At 46.0% G+C, this 23,484-nt stretch overlaps 7 protein-coding genes and 1 long non-coding RNA gene across 13 annotated transcripts in view; 4 read left to right on the top strand and 4 right to left on the bottom strand.

Annotated features, from left to right (window-relative positions):
- Nucleotides 1-1,337, bottom strand: part of rhbdf1b (rhomboid 5 homolog 1b (Drosophila)) — a 51,911-nt gene extending 50,574 nt beyond the window's left edge. For 2 of the 6 annotated variants that reach the window (XM_078102849.1, XM_078102853.1), the window contains exon 1: nt 1,018-1,234. The gene's annotated coding sequence lies outside the window, so the exon portion shown is untranslated. Of the gene's footprint in view, nt 1-1,017 lie in introns of all 6 variants that reach the window. The other 4 variants (XM_078102856.1, XM_078102852.1, XM_078102850.1 and 1 more) reach the window with 4 other exon arrangements.
- Nucleotides 1,338-3,114: 1,777 nt separating this feature from the next.
- LOC144407958 (uncharacterized) lies at nt 3,115-5,514 on the bottom strand. The gene is made up of 3 exons (XR_013467686.1): nt 5,386-5,514; nt 3,396-3,457; nt 3,115-3,243 (listed from the first exon to the last, which is right to left on the bottom strand). It is a non-coding gene; the product is annotated as an uncharacterized LOC144407958 (long non-coding RNA).
- LOC120819437 (urokinase-type plasminogen activator) lies at nt 5,055-8,881 on the top strand. The gene is made up of 11 exons (XM_040176843.2): nt 5,055-5,212; nt 5,284-5,371; nt 5,449-5,553; nt 5,631-5,784; nt 6,176-6,273; nt 6,353-6,397; nt 6,491-6,689; nt 6,777-6,928; nt 7,387-7,527; nt 7,600-7,748; nt 7,842-8,881. The coding sequence occupies exons 1-11, from the start codon at nt 5,159-5,161 to the stop codon at nt 8,034-8,036; spliced, it is 1,380 nt and encodes a 459-aa protein (XP_040032777.1). The 5' UTR covers nt 5,055-5,158; the 3' UTR covers nt 8,037-8,881.
- A 1,585-nt stretch (nt 8,882-10,466) lies between these two features.
- Nucleotides 10,467-12,345, top strand: LOC120819021 (uncharacterized). Its single transcript, XM_040175998.2, has 3 exons — nt 10,467-10,713; nt 10,989-11,109; nt 11,837-12,345. Exons 2-3 carry the CDS (start codon nt 11,006-11,008, stop codon nt 12,264-12,266), a joined length of 534 nt encoding a protein of 177 aa, XP_040031932.1. The 5' UTR covers nt 10,467-10,713; nt 10,989-11,005; the 3' UTR covers nt 12,267-12,345.
- Nucleotides 12,346-12,654: 309 nt separating this feature from the next.
- LOC120819020 (DELTA-actitoxin-Afr1e) lies at nt 12,655-13,884 on the top strand. The gene is made up of 3 exons (XM_040175997.2): nt 12,655-12,792; nt 12,940-13,062; nt 13,338-13,884. Exons 2-3 carry the CDS (start codon nt 12,959-12,961, stop codon nt 13,786-13,788), a joined length of 555 nt encoding a protein of 184 aa, XP_040031931.1. The 5' UTR covers nt 12,655-12,792; nt 12,940-12,958; the 3' UTR covers nt 13,789-13,884.
- Nucleotides 13,885-13,897: 13 nt separating this feature from the next.
- LOC120819019 (endonuclease domain-containing 1 protein) lies at nt 13,898-16,977 on the bottom strand. The gene is made up of 2 exons (XM_040175996.2): nt 16,271-16,977; nt 13,898-15,343 (listed from the first exon to the last, which is right to left on the bottom strand). The coding sequence occupies exons 1-2, from the start codon at nt 16,547-16,549 to the stop codon at nt 14,723-14,725; spliced, it is 900 nt and encodes a 299-aa protein (XP_040031930.2). The 5' UTR covers nt 16,550-16,977; the 3' UTR covers nt 13,898-14,722.
- LOC120819012 (UDP-glucuronosyltransferase 1-2) lies at nt 16,962-20,517 on the top strand. Its single transcript, XM_040175984.2, has 2 exons — nt 16,962-17,582; nt 18,070-20,517. The coding sequence occupies exons 1-2, from the start codon at nt 17,516-17,518 to the stop codon at nt 19,674-19,676; spliced, it is 1,674 nt and encodes a 557-aa protein (XP_040031918.2). The 5' UTR covers nt 16,962-17,515; the 3' UTR covers nt 19,677-20,517.
- Nucleotides 20,518-20,519: 2 nt separating this feature from the next.
- On the bottom strand, nt 20,520-23,278 carry LOC120819022 (uncharacterized). Its single transcript, XM_040175999.2, has 6 exons — nt 23,266-23,278; nt 22,664-22,780; nt 21,821-22,447; nt 21,311-21,462; nt 21,098-21,225; nt 20,520-20,845 (listed from the first exon to the last, which is right to left on the bottom strand). The coding sequence occupies exons 1-6, from the start codon at nt 23,276-23,278 to the stop codon at nt 20,677-20,679; spliced, it is 1,206 nt and encodes a 401-aa protein (XP_040031933.2). The 3' UTR covers nt 20,520-20,676.
- Between the last annotated feature and the right edge of the window lie 206 nt (nt 23,279-23,484).

Genomic DNA, 23,484 nt, shown 5'->3' with positions numbered 1-23,484 from the left:
CCAAAAAACAAACTAACATTGAATTCACAGCTCACGTTCTCTGTAGGAAGATGATGCTGCCACCATGAAGAAGGACTGGAAGGTCCTTACCGAGCATCAACACTGAGACCCTTCCTTCTGGCCCCTAATCCCTTTTACCCCGGGACCTGCACTCTGCAGGTGTGTGTGTGTGTGTGTGTGTGTGTGCGTGTGTGTGTGTGTGTGCCATTTGGTCCAAAACTTTCTACCATCTTTCCTAACAGGAAGCCACAAAACCAGCCCTTGATGACACATGTCAGTAGTTTAATCGTCTCTGTGGGATTTCTGCACAGCAAGAAACCAAAACTGCCCCCTTTCATCTCAGCAGCCCTCTCAAATCCTGTGTGTGTGTCTGTGTGTGTGTGTCTGTGTGTGTGTGTGTGTGTGTGTGTGTGTGTGTGTGTGTGTGTGTGTGTGTGTGTGTGTGTGTGTGTTGTGTACACTACGTGCATGCAGCTTGATTTACTGCAGCATTTTGGAGTATGATGTATAAAGGGGATTTCGCCGGTGGGTCACAACCTATTTCAACTCATTGTGCTCTTTCTCTGTCACACGCACACACACACACACACACACACACACACACACGCACACACACACGATGGAGCTCCCCGTGCCTTCCCCCTCCATCCGTATAAGGAATCCATAAAACAAGGAGAATAATAAGGAGGATAAAAAGTAAAGTAAGTAAAAAAAAAAAACAGTCAGACAAAAGGAGAGTACAGTCTAATACACGCGCGCGCGCGCGCGCACACACACGCACACCTGTTCCTCTGACTTTCAACGATGCTGTTTGACACATGTGAGACTTCCAAAAGCTTGGAAGCCAGTCCAGATGTGCTCCGCTAACGTTACGTCACGCATTAACGGACACCGTCACCGATGGGTCTCCCACTGCTCGGAGGGGAGACCCGCGAGTCTCGCCCTCATACCTGCACGGGGGGAGAGGGGTGAGAGTGGGGGGGGGGGGATGCTGGCCTCCGGCCGTTCCGCGCTTACCTTTATAAAGTCCGGCCACACGCGCCGACGCCTCTACCGGCGAGTCGCTAACGCCGGGACACCATAAGTTACACGTCCGCCACCGCGCGGGGAAGAGCGCGTTGCCTTTTCAAGCGCGAGCTCCAGGTGTGCGCGAGCTGATGAAAGACGTGGAATGCCAGCCGAGGGAAACGGCTGAAGCTCTCCGGCCGCGCGCACCGGCGGACAGTTTCGGTGTGACAAGGAGTCTGTCGGCGCGCCCAACACCGCCGCTCGATGTCAGAACGCCGACCGAGCGACCGGCTGCCCGTCGCGCCGCCCAGCGGCCGCACCGAGTCACCGCAGGCGGGCCAGATGTTGGTCGCGCGGGAGACGTCGGAGGCGTTTGTCGGTAGTTGTAGCAAAGACATCCCATCGGGTCATGCTAAAGGCCAAACATGCACATGTGTGCATACATGCATATTATAATATTAGAAGTTGTATTTGTTTATCGTCTCCTCACTGGTCCATTCACTTGTTAATGTGTGAGTATTTTAAAACAGCACTAGACTTCAGAACTAAAAGTAAAGAAGTGTATAACTACAATATATAATTAGGTATTATATAAACATCCATGTTTAGTCTGCTTCTCTGCATCATTGGCTGAACAGATGAGCAGGTGAAAGTTGGGTAATTTCCAGTCAGCTGCCTGTAACTGCCTGCTGCTCAAACACACACGCATGAACAAACAAGGACACATTCAATCCTATTTCTAACCGTCTCAAGATTTGACCTATACCCAATATGAAGGGGTCATTTAAAGTGTGATCATTGTTGCGTTTGATCACTATTGTTTAATTCTAGGTGTTTTAATCGGATTGTTTGACAGTTTAGTTTATATGACCTCACCGTGAATTTCTAACATACTTGCTCAAAGGAAATGCATGAGGGCTACATGTGGAAAGATATACGTGTCATTTAGAAAAGGCTTCACACCACCTTCGGTCTTAGCTGAAAACTCTCTCCCCACACAGCCCACAGCCCCCCCTGTGATGGCTCCATCCGACCACCGTCCCTCATTGCTGCGATCACCACCAAACGTTCACTCAATGCAACATTGTGGTCGTCATATGTGAAAAGGGGGACAAAGGAGGATCCTTGTGGTTATATATCGGGCTCCATACCTGGCCGGGTGTTTCTGGGCGAGGTGGGGATGAATTTCGGCTTTTGATGCGGTGATGAAAGAATAAAGGATGTAATTGTTGTCTTAGGGTGTGCAAACATTTTGGCCTCTGTATCAAAGTGAAAGTCATCACTTATTTACAGTTCAACCGTTGGCCCCAGGAAGAGGTCACAGCTCGATTCAGAAGCTCGACTGAATCAACAGTCAGAGCATTTGACTCATTTTAGAAAACACTAACCGCAGCACACATTTGTTGCTGAACCCCTTTGACCTGCAGTGCTGAGTTTGCTGCTTAAGTTCAGCTTGTCATGTTTTCAATCCAATGGAAGATATGTACAGTATTTAGATTTGCTTTAATCATTTCTTAATTAAAGGATATAATTCTTCATGAAGACACTAAAAGTTTTAAAATCACAAAGTTTAAGTGGAGAAATAATTAAAGTGAAAATCATTATAGCAAAGTTGACTTTGTTGACATTCTAATCCTGCAGGGGAGGAATTGTTAAATAAAAATAATTCATAATTCTCTTAATAATAATAATAACTTGTGAACTTTCTATGTGAAAGTGAACATTCTAGAATGAATGCATGCAGCGGTTTGCAGACACAAACCACATTTCGTCATGTGACCTGTTTAGCTGGAAATGGCTGGTTAGCTGCAGCCTTCATATACATACAGGAAGCTCTGCAGGCAAACTGCTGTACACCTATAATGAAATACGTGTTTCATCAAGTATTCGGTGCGTTTTTGGTTTCAATCTCAAAATCCTTTTGTGCCAGTTCTGCCTTCAGTGTGTTTAGCAGATTGGCAATTCCAGAGTTCCAATTTATATAAATATACTCACACACAAATTCTGCTGGGGGCACAAAGCCAAACTGAAGTATTACAATCCTGTCAGAACAACTTAACTTAAATGTGTTTGCTAAGTTTTTTATGTTTTTTAGGGTATTTTTTAGGCCCTTAAAAGCGCGTTCGTTGCTGATGGCGAAGGATGCATCTCAGGTACAGGTTCCCCGCTGCTGACAGTCGACCACCTCTGTTGTTTAACATTGGAGAGGCTTTGTTCGATCAAAAGCGGGTGTTGCTAGATAGAAATGGAAAAGGTGAGCTTTAACCGAAAGTGGACAGACATTCTACCTGTTTTAATAATCAAATATGTGTTAATATTGTTACCAAACACATAATCAAACTACATAAACACATTTTACGAAAAAAATAAAAAAGAATACATCTCACCTTTTATTTCACTGGGCCCTGACGATGTTCTTGAGTTCCCAGCAACTTGAACTTCAGCACCACTGTAATTCAAGCAAAACCATTTATCCATGTGGTATTAGTGATAAACTTGCCTGCCTCCTACTGGCGAAAATCAGGGTTGTAATCTGGTTGTCTGATCTGGAACCAGCAGACCTATGTGCTCATGCTCACACAATGTTTCTCATGGTATCTTAGCTGTTTAACTCCAATTTCATTTATCTGTAAAAGAAAGTATTACTTTACACATTGTAGTGCTGCTCTTTAACAACAAACTGCTGCTACATTCTCCCTTTACATGTTGATCCGTTCTTCCATGGAATAGATTAAACTAGACTGCATTTATTTTATGTCCAGGTTGGATGAAAAGTAAAGTGAGAAAGTGTAATCGGTGGACAACAAGAGTTAAATAAGAACTAGGAGCAAGGAGTCCACCATGTTGCACCGCCATGTTTCTACGGAAGCTCAGAGCGGACAAACTGGCTCTAACACGACGCCTGCGTTTTCGCATCATCTGAAGGTGGGTGGTTACTGAAACCAGTCGCAGAGTATTAAAGGCCGGAGTGTTGGTAAGTTACAGCTGCTGATTTATTCTTCAGTTTATCCCTGAAGGCAGATGTTAGCAGATGTGATGGGTTATTTTGTCCAGTGGGAAATGAGCTCTGGTTTATTCTCTGCAGAGCAACAACAACATTCAAGTTAAATCAACCGTTACCAGACATTGTGTGTGGTAATGAAAGGAAATCAGATATGCGACTAGAAAGGCTTCCTCAGCAGATGTGTCCGCATCACCACAGCTGTATTGTGTGATTGAACTACTGCTTGAAGTAGAACAAGCACGTGCCAGTCCTCCCCTTGTTCACATGTTGCATAATCATTACAATCAATATAACTCTCCTTACATTGCTGTCGGTTTGAATAAAATGAAGATGACCCACAAAAGGTTTGTGGTTGTTTCTGTTTTCACCGCACGCCACATTTCTCTCAACCTGCAGTATGATTTATTCTGGCGGTTCATGTTAAATCAACCATTACCAGATATTGTGTGAGGTAATGAAAGGAAATTAAATATGTTTCTAGGGTCAGAAAACTGTCATTCAACAAAGCTGATTGAGTAACACGGAGTAAAAAGAACAAATAGAGCTTTCTGAATTCAGTTTAAGATGTTAGGGATCAATTATGATTTGAAGCACAGTATTAACAGTAATAATACTGTTTCAAACCATATAAATACAGTATTTGATCTCATTGTGGGTTTTTATGACGACAAACAAACCTTTAAATTGTTACACCAAAGTAAATATATAACCTTTGGAGCTTTGGATGATTTACTAACTTCTTTGATTATATCACTGATGGTCTCAGCTGGGCTCAGTGCTCACGGAGCTCCTCACTTCTCAGTGAGTGTTCGGATGAGTTATCGTTCCTTTATTTTTTCCTTTTTAAGAAATGCGATCCATTTTGTGGATCCATTCAGTTTTCTCCAAGAATTCTCCTTTCAGAAAAAATAAATCCGTTAAACTCTCCATAAAAACATCTGCACTTCTTTGCATTGACTCATCAGCAGATGTTTCTTCACAGGAAACAACGTGGGCCGGCCTGTGGAAGAGCTCCTCAGCCAATCAGGACCCCCCCCCGCCCCTCTACTCCTCTCTGCAGACGAAAACCAAGTGGCCCCCGAGGAGGTTTTTCAAACGTCTCTCTGCCAGCCAGCTTGGGTTTCCATTTGTGCAGCAACAACCGCGATGAAAGCCTTCGTCCTGATCAGCATGCTGGCGGCCGCGGCGACCTCGGAGGCCGTAAGGACAACTTCCACACAGCCGTACTGAAGGGTTGCATTTATTTTATACTTTATTTTTATACCTTTTAGGTCTTATCAAGGGAAACAAGACAACAGGCGGTTTCTGGTTTCTCTCCCCGCTCCTCCTCCTCCTCCTCCAGGTCCTTTAAAAGCTCAGGTAAGAATCCCTACCTTTGCCTTCGCTCCTCCTCGGCCCAGCCTCTGATGAAGCGTGACCCTCTCCCTGTGGTGCAGGAGGCGTCTGTCTGAACGGCGGCAGCTCCGTCCCCTCCCTGGCCTCCGGTGACCACCTGTTCTGTTTGTGTGCCGACGGGTTCCAGGGGAGCCGCTGTGAGACAGGTGAGACGCCGCAGCCGACGGGAGCGCATCGCATTCCCTTTCTTTTCACCGGAAGCTTCCACGCTGTTCCCACGCAGTGGACGGAGCCGACTGCTACGAGGGCCTGGGCCTCTTCTACCGAGGCACGCAGTCCAGGACGGAGAGCGGGCGGACGTGTGAGGAGTGGGACTCGAACACCCGGGAGCGCTTCATGGCTGCAGACGTGTATTCAGGGAGGCACAACTACTGCAGGTGGGTGCTATCGTGTAGCTGCTGAAGGCCTCGACGCCTCTCTTAGATACTACCAAGACCGTAGAGTTGTTGAGCCACTTTTTGTTGTTTCTTTTTGTCTCTTTGCAGCTTTTATTTGTCTTCGTTTTCCCTTCCTGGTATTTGTTTTGTGGTCCTTTCCATAGTCGGAAGTGTCTGTTTTTCATAAAGAGCCTGAAGAGAGAGAGCGTCACCGCTCAGCTTTTGCTTGAAGGTGTTTGATTCCACATCAGAGTGACAGCCCAAAGAGCTGTTTGGGCAGCCCAAACAGCCCATTATCTTCTATGATTTATGGAAAGTTTTCATTTTAAACCATGTAATATCTTGCCCTCACTTGTTTTTTTTGGTGCGATTGACTCAATGTGCTTGTCAGGAATCTGCTCTACAAGCGGCGTCCCTGGTGCTTCGTGTGGGAGAACCGGCGGCTGGTTTGGGAGTACTGCCGCGTTCCTCGCTGCGCCCGCCAGTTGTGTGAGTACTTCCTCTCTTCCTCCTCACTGCGCTCCTGTGGAATCTAAGCCAATCAGTGCTGCTCTCTTTCACCTCGTAGTTCCACCCCCCCCTGCGCCTGCTGCCCCCACGGAGCCGCTTCCAGGTGACCACCGGAAACCGCTGAAGTCGCCGCTCTTTCATTTTCATGCTTTTGTCCCTTTCAATTGCATTGACCTTTGCCCCCCCCCCAATGCAGCCGCAGAGTCGACATGTGGCCTGCGCTCCAGGAGAAAGCAGCTGAAGATCGTGGGAGGAACCGTTGCAGCTGTGGAGTCCCACCCGTGGGTCGCTGCCATATTCTGGCGCGGCAGGTCCAAGGAGAAGGTGTTCCGCTGCGGGGGGAGTCTGATCTCGGCCTGCTGGGTGCTCACGGCGGCCCACTGCTTCCCTGACAGGTGGGAAGGGGAGTCGGACAGGGAGCAGCTGAGACGAGGGAGCCGCGGCTTGTTGACAGGTCTCCTGCTGTGACTCCCGCGTTTCAGATCCAGCACCAAACCGCGGCGCTTCTCTGTGGTCCTGGGGAAGAACGCCATGAACGAGACGAACGCGGCCGTGGAGCAAACGTTCCGGGTGGAACAGATCATCCTCCACGAGGGGTACGACAACTCCGCGGAGAACTACAACAACGACATCGGTGAGAGCACGGATACATATAGAGGCTAAAACGACAGCAAGAAACAAAAAGACTAGAACGAGAAACAAAGCAAACACTACAAGAAAATGACTCAAAATCAAAACTCCATTGAGACAAAATGGCCACAATGAGACAAGGAAAACTCAAAGGAGATGCAAAACAACTACAGATGATACATATTTAATGACTAGAAAGAAACATTAGATGACTACAAAGAGACACAAAACCACTTCAATGAGTGTCGAATTGAACACAAACAGACAAGACTTGAAATATGCGCAAACCATCTAACGGAATAAATAACCACAAAACAATTACAAGGAGAGGGATTTGTGACAACAACAAAACTGCAAAACATCCACAAACCACATAGAAAACAACAATGAGAGACTCAAACCGACCACGCAGAGACGATGGATCACTGAGTGAACGGCATTAATAAGCCAAATGTGCGGCAGCTCTGCTGCAGCTGAAGGCCAGGCGGGGGAGGTGCTCAATAGAGAGCGACTCGGTGAGGCCCGTCTGCCTGCCGCCGCCCGGACAGAAGCTCCACCCCGGGTTCACCTGTGAGGTCACCGGCTACGGGAAGGAGAACCAAAGTTAGTGCTCTCCGTGCTCCTCACTGTAATTATCCTCATGAGCCTTAAAAAGCCTAACAGTGCCCCCCATAGGTCTCTGGTACAACTCCCCGGTCCTCCGGGAGGCTCAGGTGAACCTCATCGCCGGAGACGTGTGCCGCCAACCCGACTATTACGCAAGCCTGATCAGCGACAACATGTTCTGCGCCGGCCGCACAGACTGGAGCCGGGACGCCTGTGAGGTATTCTCCACAAGTCCCGACTGGGCGTTTGCTCACAGGATCGAGTCGTCTGGTTTCCTTTAATGCCGCTCCTCCCTCCCGCCCCCCCAACAGGGAGACTCCGGGGGGCCTCTGGTGTGCGAGGTCGGCGAGCGGCTCTTCCTATTCGGAGTAATCAGCTGGGGCGACGGCTGCGCCAAGGAGAAACGACCAGGCGTCTACACCCAAGTGACCAACTATAACTGGTGGGTGGAGGAGAAGACGGGGCTGTCGTCCGTCACCTCCGGCGCCATGTTTCCTGAGAAGTGAAGACCCGAAACGGCCACAACTTCCTGCTAGCAGGTCTCGTTGGCTTGGCTTGTTGTCATGGGAACATCACCGGTTGGTTTGTGGACTGAGGTCATGAAGCCTTGAGTTCTGCGTTTCCCGTATCGCAGCCGTTGACATCTAAAGTTGCTCCCCCTTAAGTATCTCCCGCTTTATGGTCGGTTTGACTCTAAATGGACCATAAGTTACTAAATGAACGTCATGCTGTAGTGAAGAGAAAACTAGAAGCGTTCGCGATTGAAACGATAAACTGATGTTTACAATGTTTATTGAGGGAATAAATCAAGAGAGAAGCAGCAGAGGAGTCTCCCTCTGGTGGACATTAGAGAGAATGCAGCTTTAAGACACTTCAGAAGTCGATTAATGTTGTACAGCCGCCATTGACTTCACCCTTACGTCAAGAGGCCACTTACGCACTTCGGGTTTGTGGTCTGCACGCGTAGAAAAGGTGGCTTGTTAGCGTATTAGCTGGTTAGCTTGTTTACTTTCATCTACAATAATGTAAAATAGTTTGTAAACAACTAAACATAACACTGATATGTTTTTGACATATTTTCTAAGCTTTGTATTATATATATATATGAATTTAATTTTAGTACATACAATATTTAGTATCTTTTATATTGCAATCTTTAAAGATATAGGATATATTTTTGTATTTCTTCGATTCATTTTTGTAGATTTTCTTTGCAGAATGTGTTCATATATCTGCCTTTTTCTACATTTTTAGCCAGAAATATTGGATGTAATTTCAAAGAGTAATCACCACAATATCTACAAACAAATGTTGAAATTGTAATTGTAATAAATATGCATGAAAACCTAAACCATTAATTAATTTTCCCTGTTTAGAAGAATGAAATTATTTTCTATTGTGTTCTGGATTTAATTATTTTTTTATGCTGTTAAGCTAAAAACAGGCTCATATTATTAAAAGCTTGTTTTAATGCATCAATTTTGTGTTTAACACAAAAGACCAGATTGGAAATAACTCTTCAGTACTTGTGTAAAACTGTACAAATATCTGACCTGAAATTAATGACTCTGTAACTTCAGAGACTTAGGGCCCTTTCATGATGTTTCTCAAGCTGTGTTTAATGTCCCTCTGTTACTTAATAAAGCTCTATTAAAGGATCATAAAACTCTCAATTGTTTTGTAATGCTGTAAAGCAAATGACAAGCAAAAATGGTAAACGCTTTGTTGGACGTTTATTGAAAAATCAATATATATTTCTATAGTGAATGTGTATACATAAAATATATCAAAAGGTATACGTATATAAACAAAGAATAAAGACGAAACCATACAGAAGGTTTTGTGATTCAATTTGACCACAAGATGGAGTTATTGCAGTAACAGTGAAACACAACAGACTCTCCTGTCAGACGAATAAAGATGTGCAGAGGTCAAAGACCACCAGCGCACATTGATTTAGATTTTTTCATACAATAATCCAACAGAGATTCGGGGGTCAAGTCACTGACTCAGCAGGTAGTTTCATTTGGTTGTTTTCCTTCTAGTTCAATAAATAATAAATGGTTAATGTCAGTCTGCGTAGTGACAGTTGACTAAAATGTACTTTATGTGACGTCCTAGTGAAGAAATTCTGGTCCATCCTTTAGCGGATGGAAAGTACAGCCACATTTTCATAAAACCTCTGTAAGAGAAGGGTCCTAGCTTTGGTAGGTTGGTGCATTTGTTTTTTTGTCTGTGCACCTTCGGGAATCCGACTCTTTGGGATGAAGTTGCTTTTGCTCGTTGGACTGGATGAGGGAGCGGCGATAGCGAACGCTGGTTCTAGAACCGGGAACCGGTAGAACCGGGTAGAACCGGTAGAACCGCAGCACAGGCCGGTTCCTCCTGTGAGACTCGGAGTGGAGACGTTCCCATTGCATCCATCTGCCTTGCAAAGGATTGTGGGTCGGCATGTTTGCTGGCAACCTGCTAACATCCTGGTATTATTGGAGTTCTGCATTCTACACACTTTGCATTGTGACGGACTAAATCCATTTCTGGTTTATTAGATATTTTAGAATATCTTTTTTTTGATACTCACGTGCTTCAGTTATTCAAACTAGAAGTACTACGGGACTATTTTATTATATTTGACTGAAATATTGAACACAAAATCAAAAGTAGTATCAGAATTGTATTCATTTTGTGGTAGCCTCTAGTAATCCGTCCACGTGTCCTTCATCACCTTCCTTCATCCCACACGGCAACGAGTTCCTCAAAGCAGAAAGTAGACGTCTGTTGTTTCAGGTTTTTACTCATTCACCAAACAACCGAGCATGTAAGAAATCCATCAGAAGAAACAACGTGCCCTTTCATAGGAACCAGTTTGTTCTCTAAAGTCTGACGTGGGTGTGGAGGCAACTTTCTTAATGTTTTCAGACATTCAGGTATTCTGAGGACTCACCTGTTGTACACCTGTGAGAGGAGAACCCAACGTCTCCTGAGTCTTATTCACTGACAGCTTTAATCACGCATCCACCCACACACACACACACAAACATACATACTCACCCACTGACACACCTTCTGTTTAAGGTGTGTCTGTACCTGTGGGGGGAGGCGGGACTTCACACACGTCTCCAAACCGAAGCCCGACCCGTTTTCAGAGGACGCTCTGCCATCCCGTGTGTCACATAAAGCAAAGTAAGTACATTTGCCTTCAGATAAATAGGCGTTATTCAATCATTTTAGAAAAAAACAACAGGTAGTGGTAACAGTGGTAGATTGAAGTCTGTTATAATCTCCAATTAAAGATGCTTCTGGCCGTTGAATTGTGTGCTGAAGAGACCTTTGTTGTTCCCGGTTGTGTCGTGTCTCACATTGATCGTTGGTCCCCATCAGGCTTCAGGGAGACTTTCTAAATCAACCACAAGTTACATTTGAGTTGATTTGAGTGCTTTCCCGTTCCCTGTCCACAGCTGTCGTCTTCGCCACCATGTCTGAGAATGCAGAGTCCCACTCGCACACCATCACCACCAACCGCAACTGCACGGTTGAGATCACCAATGTCAGCTCCGTCTTCTGCCTCGTCAACCCCAAGTAAGAGCCGCCGAGGATCGAGGGTCCACCCGCCGCCTCTCTCTGTGCATGACCACATGACTGACACATCATGTGATACCTGAAGTACTTTTTCTGGAGTATTCTGTCCACTACTTTACTTCATTCTTGAGGGAGGTTAAAATGACTGACTTTGCACAGTGACTACGGGTGGATCAAAGTTGATTTTGAAGTTGCGTCAGTAATGGATGTTTTTAATAATTATGTGGCATTGTTTACATTTTTTTCCTTGTCTTAAGCCCAGCCATGATGTTCTTCATGAAACTAATTAAGGGTTTTTGTTGCCTGAAACATGTGTTATAATGATGCTTTGAATGTCCTTCCAATGTTGTGATGTTTATTTATTCTGTTTCAGCCTCAGATGTGTAAAATAATGCAAAACTTCATTAACCCGGAGAAAAGTGTAGCAAAGTAAAAATATATTAAAACAGATTATTATTATTTTAGTCTCATGACCCCTCAGAGTTATCTGGTGATCCTGTGGAGGGGCTCCACCCTCATGCTGGGAACCACTGCAATAAACTCCATAGGGGCCTATCTTTCTTTCTGCAGAACCAGAACTGGTTTTAGAGTTTAAGCCCATTCATCATATTATATAAATATATGTATATATATATACATATATATATATATTTCACTCGAGCAGGATTCTACAGGTATCACAGCCCCAGTGCAGTAGCTGAATACTTCTACGCTCCCCCCCCCACAGGGTGCACATGGAAAGCGGCTTCGTCTACAACCCGCCGCAGCCGACCCTGCGCACCGCCAAGACCGAAGTGTGCTCCTTCACCAAGGACGACAACACGGCGTCGGGCGCCGTGGGGGTCATGACCTACGAGCTGTTCGACATGCAGAGACGCCACTGCAACGAGATCGTCGCCATCATGTTCTCGGTGCCCTTTGACTACAGCTTCTACAAGAACTGGCTCGGCGTGGGCATCTTCGAGCACACACACCCCTGCGACGGCAAGTTGTTCGACCAAATGTACAAGGGCAAGGACTTCACCAACTTCGTGCGCAGCGAGGCCAACGGCTCGGGGGTGACCTATCGGGGCCGCATGGTGGACGTGAGGGCGTGCATGTCTGATGAGGGCAAGGCCATCATTAAGCTGGAGCTGTACGACAAGATGGGCAGATGAAGGGCGTCACGAGTGCGTTTGTGTCGTTCACGTCATGTACGGGCGTTTTAAACAAATAAAAAAACCTCAATGAAGTGGATTTCTGGTCTTTGGTGTTTCTTTGTGTGTCATTAAATTTGACTCATCTCGGGCTCTTCAGCAGGTAGAACATGAATCGAGCTGCACGTCGGCCTCTTCATGCAGACCGTTTAGACCACAGAGATTAAAGGCGCGGTGCAGAACGAGACAAAGATCTCATTTAACTGAGATCTTTGTAAAAACAAACAAATACCACAGTGACGGGTCAGCCGGCTGCACCCTTAGTTCCTCAGGAGACAATCGTGAGACTGAGAACCACGGGTGGAGGTGTGTCCTCTGTGGGTGGTGACAGTTTTTTTGGGGGGGGTGAGGCCACTGAGGAAGATGTGTCTGCTGTGGGAGGTGACGTTTTTTATCGTGGGTGAAGCTTCAGCTGTCGTAAGTTCCCCAACAAGAGCGAGTCCTGTGTTTCCGATCCGGCGTCGAGCGAGCAGCACACCTTTGACAGGTAAGCCCTCTCTTCTTTCGCAGTGAAATAGAATATAGATGATAAGTTTAGGCGTTCCCAGTGTGGATTCCTGTTTTTTATTAACTCCACACTCCTTAAACATCAAATTGCTGGCTGTATTTTGAATGCAATCCTGCTCCGCCGCAGCTTTTTTACCAAGAACAACATGAGTGAATCAGCGGAAGCTTTGGCTGCCAACCTCAAGAGCCGCAGAAATGTGAGCATCGAGATCACCAACCTCACCAACAACTACTGCCTCATCGACCCCAAGTCAGTGATCACATGTCCAGACGACACTACATTCCATATTATAGTTGTACTTTGGTAGATTTTGTGTATTCTGACGTATTCTTGTGTCTTTATAGTATTTTCTAGTATTGAAGTATTTACTACTGTTGTGTAAATGAGTTTCCAGCTATAGTAAAGTAAATCAATCTTTTTCTCTCTCTCTCTCTCGGTCTGTCTTTTAATTCATTTCCTTTGAATGCATAAATTGATGAAGTGCAGCTTGAATAAAACGTTTCTCTCTTTGGGCAAATAAAAAGGGTTTACCTGGATAGCGGCAACGTCCACAGCCCCCCCCAACCCACCGTGCGCCCGCTGAAAACCGAGGTGTGCAACTTCAGCAAGACCAGCGCCAAGGCCACGGGGGCGGTGGGCGTCCTGACCTACGACCTGTTCGAGAGGCGTAGCAACAGCGCCAGAGAGAAAGTGGCCATCATGTTCTCCGTGCCCTACGACAACAACATGTACAAGAACTGGTTGGGCCTGGCGATCTACCCGCAGGACAAGGAGTGCAACGAGGTGTTGTACAAGGAGATGTACTACGAGAAGGAGCCCAAGGGCTTCGTCAGGCAGGAGGCGCATGGCTGCGGCCTCACGTTCGAGGGCCAGAGCTTGGACATCAAGGCCACCATGTCCCCGTTGGGCCGGGCCATGCTGAAGGTGGAGGTGTGGGACAAGCTCTTCACTCCCGTGGGGCAGCAGCACCTTTGAGCCGGTCGTTTATTTTCCTTTCGATGAAGGTATCCGGTTTGATGTGCGCGCTGTGATTCATTCATGCAATAAATCCAGTGTGGTATGAAAAAGAAATGTGGGTCTTATGTGATTATTACAAAAACGATGAAGATATTTATGAAGACACTGTTTCAAATACAGAACCAGAGATTAAACACATTATTTGGTAGAAACATGGAAGATACATGATGAGTTGGAGGTCTGGTGTTACTGTTGAAAGACCAATAAAACCTGAGTTGCAGAACATGTGTGTCACAAGGTCACCACCTGGTGGTCACCACGAACATGGGAGGCTTCAGGAGACCCAACCTTCTCCTCTGGCGTCACCGCGCGGTTCAAGGTAAACCCGACGTTAAAAAGAGCCGGTTTCAAAGGATCGAAAAAAGAAGATTTAGAGTTCTCTTGTTCACTTTCTTGCAGTCAATTAGATTAGAAAACGGGCACCTGTAAAAGAGAGAATATGAAGCTACAGCCAGTAGCTTAGCTTAGCATAAAGACTGGGTGAACAGTATGAAAACCAAAGTGTTAAAAAACTAGTTTTACACAGCCAGGTGTTTATGCTATGCTATGCTACGCTAAGCCAACCGTCACATGGCTCCACCTTCATATTTAACTTTTCTCGTCCAAAATTGTATTGATATTTTTTGTTTGCCTGCATATATTGTTTTTATTGTTGTTTTTTTATCAGAATTACTCAATAGTTGTAATAATTTTAATGAACTATTTGGCCCCGTAGAGCTGAGCTAGTTTTGAGAATGGTTAATATCATACATGTTTGTAATTACTTAGTAATAGTAAAATGTGCTACACATACACACTTTGCATTGCACTGTACTTCAACTTAATTCAATTATATTAGGATTAGCATCGTGAGACCATAGCGCTGTAATAATGTATTGAGAACGTGTTGGTGTCAGTCTGATCCCGAGCACTGCTCATGAAAGACGCTGACGTCAGCACCGAGTCGCTCCTTCAGATGTTCCTCCAGGGTTTTCAGAGACATTCTTCTCACGTCGTAACCCCTGAACTGTTTCTTTGCCTCCCGGCTGACGGGAACGATCTCCTCGGTGCTGTTGCGGTCGTTGCGTCCGATGGCGGCGTGCGTGGGGAAGGCCTCCCTCAGCTCCTGCGGCAGGCTGTGGTTGTAGTCCGGGCAGCAGTAGGCGGACCACATGTACTCGGGCACGGCCACGCGGCGGTCCCCCAGCCAGTGGCCGTCGCTGCGGTACGGGATGACGCCGGTCACCACGTGAGCCTCCCCGAGGCAGAAGGTCGCCAGGCTTTTGTTGACGTTGTTTTCCAGGTCCTCCCAGGGCCCGTCGTTGGAGCCCGCCTTCTGGGGGACCACGTTGGTGAGGGTGAAGGTGGCGGCGCGGTCCTGGTGCATCTGGTGGTGGAGGCTGGGGTTCAGGTGGCCGCGGGTGTAGGTGGAGTTGATGTAGTCCGGCTCCACCGCCTGGCTCTCCACCACGTTCTGATCCAGAGGGCCCGAAGGGAAGGGGATCATGTTGCCCTCGGCTCCTGGGTTGGCCAACTGTTATGGGGGCGGATCAAAAGTGGTTAATGACAACTAGCATAAAATAATGCTAACAGATCTCCGCTCAAAAGGTTTGCAGAGTTCTTTCGGTATCTTACAAATGGTTTCTATTGGCTGCAATTGAGAGAGAAATGATATTATCACTCTTTCTCTAAATGCTGTTTTTAACAGCCGACATTACACAGCTGGAATCAAACCCACTGCCTTTAATTTGAGTACAACAGAACAAGGGGAATAAAATCTAAAAGACACAAGGTTTGTAAAAATAATGGTATAATTTTGGACATCTGCTATTTACCGTAAACACCCGTTGAATTACAGTATTTTCACTAATTACTAAGTTAGGTACCTGGCTTCTTATATTTTCATAGTAGTTTTCCTTATTTATGTTCTCTTTTTAAATGTATTTTGTGCATTCCTTGTTAATGTTTGTACTGTGGTTTTGTAACACAGAATATGCAGAAGTGCACAGGCCTGATTCTGATTATTATATATTTTTTAGATTCAACCTTTGTTCATCCAGTCCCACTGTGATTTAACAATGATATTAGAATATAAATACGTTTTATTTGTTATAGCACCTTTAATACAACACTATTCACACTAGTTTTACAAAGAATAACCTTTTTAGGAAGACAACTTTAAATGGCATTATTTATAACTAAAATACAGAATTTACTCAGAGGGCTGCATAAACGTTTTACACATAGAATAACAAACTACAGACTTAAAACCAAAAGTTGGCATCAAAATGAATTTGCAGTGTTCAGTAACAGTGCCAGAATATCAGTGATTAAATAATGCTAAAACTTGTTAATAATGCTAATAATAACAATACATAATAATGTGGTGTCTGTGGCTCACAACAAGATGGCCGAAGTCTTTTCAAACTTTTCAATCAACACCTCCTTTTAATCCGCTCACCTGCGGCTCGAACATCCAGGAAGGGGTGGGCCTCTTTCCCGCTGGCGCAGAGTACAAATACGCCGAGAACCACGGCGAGCGGCGCGGCCGGCTGTACAGCGTGGCGAAGCGGTACTCGTTGTGATATCGTTGGCAGACGGGGGACCCCGTCAGACCTTTAGGGGGCCAAGACTTGTAGAAGACCTGCAGGCAGGGGGCGAAATCCCCAACGTCGGCCTCGCCCACGGAGCACCACGCGGCCACCAAGACCAGCGGCAGCAGAGCGCCGAGCGGAGACATGGCAGCAGCCGACCTACGGAGGGGAGACGCAGGAGATGAGTCCACCGGGGCTGTTCTCCTGTAAAGCAGAAGCACGGTCTGCACATTGGTTTCGGTCAAATCCCTTGAGTCAGTCCTCCTGACTGCTGCACGCACAGCAGTTATCACTTCTTCCTCTGACGCACAAAGAGTTGAGTTCAGCAGATCACACTAATACTGTTTAAATGACAAACTATTCAGCGGCACCTTGTTGAGCAGCTTAATGTTTCCTATCCTTTGTGTAGCCCTTGATAAGGCCGTTACTGGCTGTGTTAGGACATTCTATCTCAGAGTAGTAAAGTCGGAGAGTATCAACGGACAGACAAAAGCGTTGTGTAGTTTACTCTCTTTGTAGATGCGGAAACTCTGTCAGGCCATCTAGCTGGTTTCATTTCCCAGTCGCGGGGCTCGGTTTTCACAGTGTGATGTGCTGGAGTTATGTACCTTCAAAACGTGAACAACCCCCAGAGGGAAGGACCTAAATGTCATAAGAAAAAAGTAAAAGTTAAACAGAAGTAATTCACTGGTGTGTGAAACTAAAAACACCACCAAGGACTCACATCTGCTGTCCAATTGCATTTGATCTACCCAGATGCACACAAAGTAGTTTGGTTTAGGGAACAAAACCAAAAACAATTACGTTTGGAACAAAACCAGTAGAACCATCGGAAGTGTTCCATGATCTGTCGTGTTTGAATTTTATGTTTGCCCTTTTTTTCTTGTAAGCCAAAGACGTGTGTTTTTATAAGGAGGTCCATGTTCAGGTTTAATGCATGCAGAACATGGAGTATGAGGGGGAGGGGGAGGGAGGGGCTCTGTGGGAAAGGGTTTTTCCTCGTGTCCCCTTCAAAATACATACTGAAGTCCATTTGCTGTACCACCCTCCCCCAACTCCCTCTCCGCCTTATGTAACACAACAATTGGGATTTGGACTTTGGATTCTTTTCCATGCAGAGGCTGGGCTTCACTTTTCCAGAGCAAACTTTAGAGTTTATTCCTCTCCTGAGATTCAAAGGTAAGTTTTTAACACTTTTGTTTCTTCCACAATGCATCTCACACTAAATGCCAAATAGAGAAATAGAGACAAACTGACAAAGAGAGACTCTGTTTTGCTGCAGGACTCAAAGTGTGCAACTGATCTGCACGAAAGAGTGCAGGATGTTCAGATTCCTTTTCTTCTTCTCAACAACAGGAAACAACTGTTCCTTTGCACGCTATGAATGGAGACTCAGCAAAGCGTTTTTAGCATGTTGGCAAGTTTGTGCTGTCTGCAGATAATGAGATTAGAAAAGGGAACAGCAGGCTTAAGTTATCACAGGCATTCTTCTGGACCCGATTTTCCCTTTCTAAGGCAGGTACTGTGGACGTCCATATTGTAATTTCCCTCTGGTACATAACCATCAAAGGTTTTGGTATTTGAAGATACGTTCCCATCTGGTTTTAATTTATTTTCCTGGCTTAAGCATAACTTTCAATGTACTTGTACATCCTGTTCTCCCGAGGTCCCTCGATGGGGTTCAACCAGGGTGTTTTGCTTCTGCTGGCGAGCACGTCCCTCCTGACGGGCTCCGGTGTGCTGGCCGGAAAGATTCTGGTGTTCCCGGTGGACGGAAGCCACTGGGTCAACATGAACCTGCTGATCCAGAGCCTTCACTCCAGGGGCCACGAGGTCACCGTGGTCCGCACGGCCACCAGCTGGTACGTCAAAGAAAACGCTCCGCATTACCGCTCCCTCACCGTCACCCTGCCGGGAGCCATCAGCATCGAAGAGGAGGACTTCTTTGTGACCTTCCTGGTCAAGATGCTGGCGATTCACAAAGAGGGCGCGTCGATTAGCGGCTTTGTGAAGTTCTACTGGGAGATGCTCGGCACGCTGTCGAACATCCACCGACAAGCAAGCTTGTTGGCCGTGGAAATGTTCGAGAACAAGACTCTGATGCAAAGTATCCGCAACACCCAGTTCGACGTGGTTCTCCTGGATCCGGGGCTGCCGGTTGGAGTTCTGGTGGCCCATGAACTGAAGCTGCCGACTGTTTTTAATGTGAGGTGGATCACCAGTGGAGAGGGACATTTTGTTGTGGCTCCGTCTCCAACGTCCTACGTTCCGACGTCGGGATACGCCGCGTCGGATAAGATGAACTTTGCGCAGCGGGTCAAGAACACTTTCCACTATTTCCTCAACACGTGCATTGACAGGTTTATAGTATGCCCTCATTATGACAGACTAGTAGAGAGGTACTTTGGTCCAGATGTGAAGTTCTATCACCTCCTACAAGGTGCCGACATCTGGCTCATGAGGGTGGATTTTGTCTTTGAATTTCCTCGACCCACCATGCCAAACATCGCCTACATTGGCGGTTTCCAGTCAAAGCCTTCCAAGCCTTTGTCGTCAGAGCTGGAAGAGTTTGTCCAAAGTTCAGGAGAGCATGGATTCATCCTGATGTCTCTTGGGACACTAGTGAATGGCCTACCCATAGAAATCACCTCTGAAATCGCTGCTGCTTTTTCCCAAATTCCCCAAAAGGTCATTTGGAGGCATGCCAGTGCGCCGCCCAATAATCTGGGCAACAACACCCTGCTGGTGAAATGGATGCCCCAGAACGACCTCCTGGCTCACCCAAAGATCAAAGCCTTCGTGGCTCACGGTGGCACCAACGGGATCTACGAGTCCATGTACCACGGCGTGCCAATCGTGGGCATTCCCCTCCTGTTTGACCAGTTTGAGAACATCTTGAGGTTGGAGGCGCGAGGAGCCGCCAAGTCGGTGGACGCGACCAAACTCACTCGTGAGAACTTTATGGAAGCGATACAAGAAGTTCTCCAAAATCCCTCCTACAGGAATAACATGAAGCGCCTCTCCGCTCTCCATCGGGACAAACCGATGCATCCTCTGGAAACTGCGCTTTACTGGATTGAGTTTGTCATGCGGCACAAAGGAGCTGCACATTTACGCACAGAGTCTTACAAGATGCCCTGGTACGCCTATTATTCTGTAGATGTTATTTGCTTTTTGGTGGCAGTCTTGTTGATGCTGACAGCCGTCATAGTGGGATCGATACGATTCCTTTGCTTTAGACTGTGCAGGAGGAGAAAAACCAAAAAGGAGTAGCTCACATTGGATTAGTTCATATCAAAGCTTTCTTAAACAGCAGCCATGAGAATGTTCTGTTCTTCAGCCAACTGAAATTACTCAACACCAAAGGGTTGTTTTCAGTAAAAACATCATTGCTTGGCTTAAAATGACTATAGAAATAAACAAAACAAAGCTCAGTAGAAGTACTTTGATGATTGTTATCTAAAACCTCTTCCAACGTAATTAAAAATGTAAATGGGAACTTCTTTTTCAGATATTCATGGTTACCAGATGATCAATAGTCTCACTTTCACTGTTGCGCCACCATGAGGTTACATTACATTACATGTCATTTAGCCGACGCTTTTATCCAAAGCGACTTACAATAAGTGCATTCAACCAAAGGGTACAAACTCAGAAGAACAAGAAACAAGAAAGTGCAATTTCCTCAAATAAGCCAATTTACAATTTGCTATAGACGAGTAGCGTTATAAGTACAATTTAAGTGCTACAATTTGTTAAAACCGGTGCTTGTTGCTGAAATGCTTCGACAACTATTTTGGAAATTTGGTTCAGAAAGAGTCCTGGTTTTACTCGTAATGCAAAAACTAACATAGATTCCCATCAGCTGCATGCTGACATCACCATTAACTATGAGTCATGTTAAAGGTTTACGATTGTATAAAAAACAAAATGTCCCAAAACACACTGAACTACCTTATTTCATATTATATCTGCTTTTACATGGATCAACATTTCAAAATGATTGCTGATACTTTATGTTGTGTATTATCTTCGTAATTGTCACTTAAACAAAGAAATTGCACCATGGCATAACTGAAGAAACCCATACTTCAAAAATAAAAAGTAAAAAGAAGCTTGAGAGAAACAGTTTTTATTTCGTACAATGGAGGAAAGTATTGAACATGTGCACTAACACTCACACAGCAGCACGTATGTATCCACGATAACACACGGAAAAGTACATTTACAACATGAAACTAGAGATACAAGCGTTCTTGTTTGAACATTCTCATTAAACATTCTTCTCACAGATCCATCTGTAAGATTCCTCACAGGAGCCGTCCATCCAGGACCCCAGTGCTTGTTCGCTGGCATCCAGGAGGCCACAGTCTTCTCCTCGGGGGTCGTCCAGCTTCCAGTCATCGGGCTCCGGCCCGAGTCCTGGTCTGCTCAGCCAGAACCTGCAGGAAAAAAGAAAGTCATAGTTGTTTTTTTGCGTATCAAATTATCTGAGAGATACAAAAAATACAAAAAAATATGGACAACAAAACAAACTTAATTTTGGTTTAAAAAAAATCAAAACGAGAATCCTTTCAGTGTCAGCGTTACCAGTGTGTTACCAGTGCGTTACCAGTGTGTCACCAGTGTGTTACCAGTGCGTTACCAGTGTGTTACCAGTGCGTTACCAGTGTGTTACCAGGGCTCTGACTTACTGAACATCTGAAAGGACCCTGCTGCCGTCCACCCATCTCCACTCGCCCTCATCCTCCCGGTCCGACAGGCCGATCCACAGCCGGCGGCCGCTCAGCTGCAGAACCTGGCTGCTCTGGAAGACGAAGCTCTACAAAGAGAACACACGAGTCGGATCACGTGATGTTGTTTGTTGTTTTTCATGGTTGCATGCTCCCCCTTGCGTTGTCCTCCACCTGCTCCGGCTGGCTGTCGACGACGAGCAGGTCGCCCCCTTGTGTCCGGCACCAGGATCTGCTGGAGCTCCAGGTGAGCGTTTGAGACGAGAAGAAGTAGCACTTGTTCTCGAAGAGTCTCCAGCCGTCAAGACACTTTCTGCAGATCCGTTCTGTGGAGGAAGAAACAAGGTCTTTGTGTAGCCAACAGCTTCTTTTATTTCCCCTTAATAGAGTAATAGAGTTGTGGATTAATCCATGGCTAAAATTAATAAATAAAATAATAATAATAAAATAAAATAAAATTGAATCCTCTGTACGATCGGCTGTTTGGGGAAATTTGAAACCCTTTTCTTAATGAAACTGTACATTTTATGGGCTGCTAATGACAATTTACATTATTCATATAGAATAATGACAAGAACTAATTACATTTCTGATTTAGAAGTAGGAACAATATAAACCAGCTTTATAAAATTAACCTTCAGTCTGTGAATGAATTCGTCAACAAGCCTCAACCTGCCCTTGTACCTTTGGTCCTGGGAGTAACCACGGGGCAGTAGAGGTCCAGGGAGCGGAAGGCCTCCCGTACCGACTCCACGCCCGGCTCCCGCCTCTCCGTTTTCAGCTCCCGGTTCTCCTCCTGGAGTTCCGTTAAGTCGTTGCTCAGATCTTCGGCCTCTCCACGAAGCCGGCCGCTGACCTCCAGCAGCCGTTGGTTCTCCTCCCTCTCTCGAAGCAGCTCCTCCCTCAGGAGGCCGTTGGCCTCGGAGAGCCGCCGTCCCTCCTCCTCGGAGTCCGCCAGGCGCCGGGCGTTCCGAGAGGCGTTCCGCTCCGCCGCCTCCCGGCCGGCCGCCTCCCGGAGGAGCCGCTCGCGCTCCCGTGCCAGTCGTTGGTTGGCAGAGGTCAGGTTCGTAATCTGCTCCGCCAGCTCGGCGCTCGCCAGACTCAAGGTCAGGTGGGCGGACCTCAGGTCAGCGGAGGTGCCGTTGAGGAGTTCGGCCCGCTGCTGCAGCCGGAGGCCTCGGTCCTCCAAGAGGTCGTTGACCCTCTTCAGGTGGCCGTTGGCTGCGGCTGCAGTCAGGAGGCCGTCGCTGATGTTCTGGTAGTCCAACAGGAGGCTTTTCCACTTTGGCCGGCTGTGCGACTCGTTGTTATCTAAAAGTCACAGAAAAATCATTATACATGTACCGTTATAAAGGAGGCAGGAATACACATGTGAGAAAGGCACATTACAGTTAGAGGAATTTAAGATAGGCTAACCCAACATATATGACAGTGGTATCAATTTCTCATCTAATCCTTAGAAAACTAAATGTATTTTCCGAAGAGGCAAAACTTCTTTTCCTTGTGAGTTGGCAGAGTTGAACTTACAGATCACAGCGAGCGCGACGCAGCTGAGGAGCAGCAGCAGGCAGAGAGCCGAGAGGCCGGCGACCGGACAGATGGGCGCACGCACCACTGTCTGTCTTTTACCGAGGAAACCGGCAGCTTCAAAACAACAACAACAAGTTGTGGTTATTGTTTTTAGTAATATTCATTGGATCTTCATCTTTGGTTTTATTATAGATGGAGATGTGGGTTTTATAACATCTGGTCTCTTTGTTATCAAGCCAATTGTGTCTGTGATATTGTTTTTAATTTCTTATTTTAATTAAATCAAGGGGGAACTCAAGTCGTTTTCAATGTAAACCGGTAGAGTTTTATTAATATCTCTTGATTCTTGGTTTGAAGGTTAATTTTGTTAATTTATAATCAAAAGAAGTTAGAAATACTCTTTTCGAGGGTGAAAATAAAGATCTTTGGATTTATTTACACACCAAAAAAGAGTCCTTCCTATTTAGCAATTATGTGTTAAAAGCAGACAACCAATTATAACTTCTCCTCTAAAGATGTTTTTATTATTAAAACCGTAGTTAATCCTCTAAGGCTCTTCCTTTTACACGAGTTATAGCTTGAAAAATGAAAAACCACACAGTGAAACGCCATCACTCACACGTCTCCTCATCCTGCTTGGCTGAGGTCGCCGTTATTGATCCGCCGGATGGATTATTAATCCAGGGGAGCCACCGGCGTCCGACCATATCACCCAGCAGCAATTCTGAGGGAGCAGAATAAGAAAGTGAGGAAGAGACTGAGGATGAGTCTTCGGTGTTTAGACATCGAGCAGAATCGATGCTGTGGTTTTCCTGTTC

Source organism: Gasterosteus aculeatus, chromosome 5, assembly GCF_964276395.1.
Source record: "Gasterosteus aculeatus chromosome 5, fGasAcu3.hap1.1, whole genome shotgun sequence".
Taxonomy (NCBI): Eukaryota; Metazoa; Chordata; class Actinopteri; order Perciformes; family Gasterosteidae; genus Gasterosteus; species Gasterosteus aculeatus.
This window is presented reverse-complemented; position numbering and strand designations above follow the sequence as displayed.

Coding starts and splice junctions, on each gene's coding strand:
- LOC120819437 (XM_040176843.2), top strand. CDS start 5,159: ATGAAAGCCTTCGTCCTGATCAGCATGCTGGCGGCCGCGGCGACCTCG. Junction 5,372..5,448: donor CAGGTCCTTTAAAAGCTCAG/GTAAGAATCCCT, acceptor CCTGTGGTGCAG/GAGGCGTCTGTCTGAACGGC. Junction 6,398..6,490: donor CCCCACGGAGCCGCTTCCAG/GTGACCACCGGA, acceptor CCCCCAATGCAG/CCGCAGAGTCGACATGTGGC.
- LOC120819021 (XM_040175998.2), top strand. CDS start 11,006: ATGTCTGAGAATGCAGAGTCCCACTCGCACACCATCACCACCAACCGC. Junction 11,110..11,836: donor TTCTGCCTCGTCAACCCCAA/GTAAGAGCCGCC, acceptor CCCCCCCCACAG/GGTGCACATGGAAAGCGGCT.
- LOC120819020 (XM_040175997.2), top strand. CDS start 12,959: ATGAGTGAATCAGCGGAAGCTTTGGCTGCCAACCTCAAGAGCCGCAGA. Junction 13,063..13,337: donor TACTGCCTCATCGACCCCAA/GTCAGTGATCAC, acceptor GCAAATAAAAAG/GGTTTACCTGGATAGCGGCA.
- LOC120819019 (XM_040175996.2), bottom strand. CDS start 16,549: ATGTCTCCGCTCGGCGCTCTGCTGCCGCTGGTCTTGGTGGCCGCGTGG. Junction 15,344..16,270: donor CCTGGATGTTCGAGCCGCAG/GTGAGCGGATTA, acceptor CCCCCATAACAG/TTGGCCAACCCAGGAGCCGA.
- LOC120819012 (XM_040175984.2), top strand. CDS start 17,516: ATGCAGAGGCTGGGCTTCACTTTTCCAGAGCAAACTTTAGAGTTTATT. Junction 17,583..18,069: donor TCCTCTCCTGAGATTCAAAG/GTAAGTTTTTAA, acceptor TGTTCTCCCGAG/GTCCCTCGATGGGGTTCAAC.
- LOC120819022 (XM_040175999.2), bottom strand. Junction 21,226..21,310: donor TCGACAGCCAGCCGGAGCAG/GTGGAGGACAAC, acceptor TTCTCTTTGTAG/AGCTTCGTCTTCCAGAGCAG. Junction 20,846..21,097: donor AGGGTCCTTTCAGATGTTCA/GTAAGTCAGAGC, acceptor TTTTTCCTGCAG/GTTCTGGCTGAGCAGACCAG.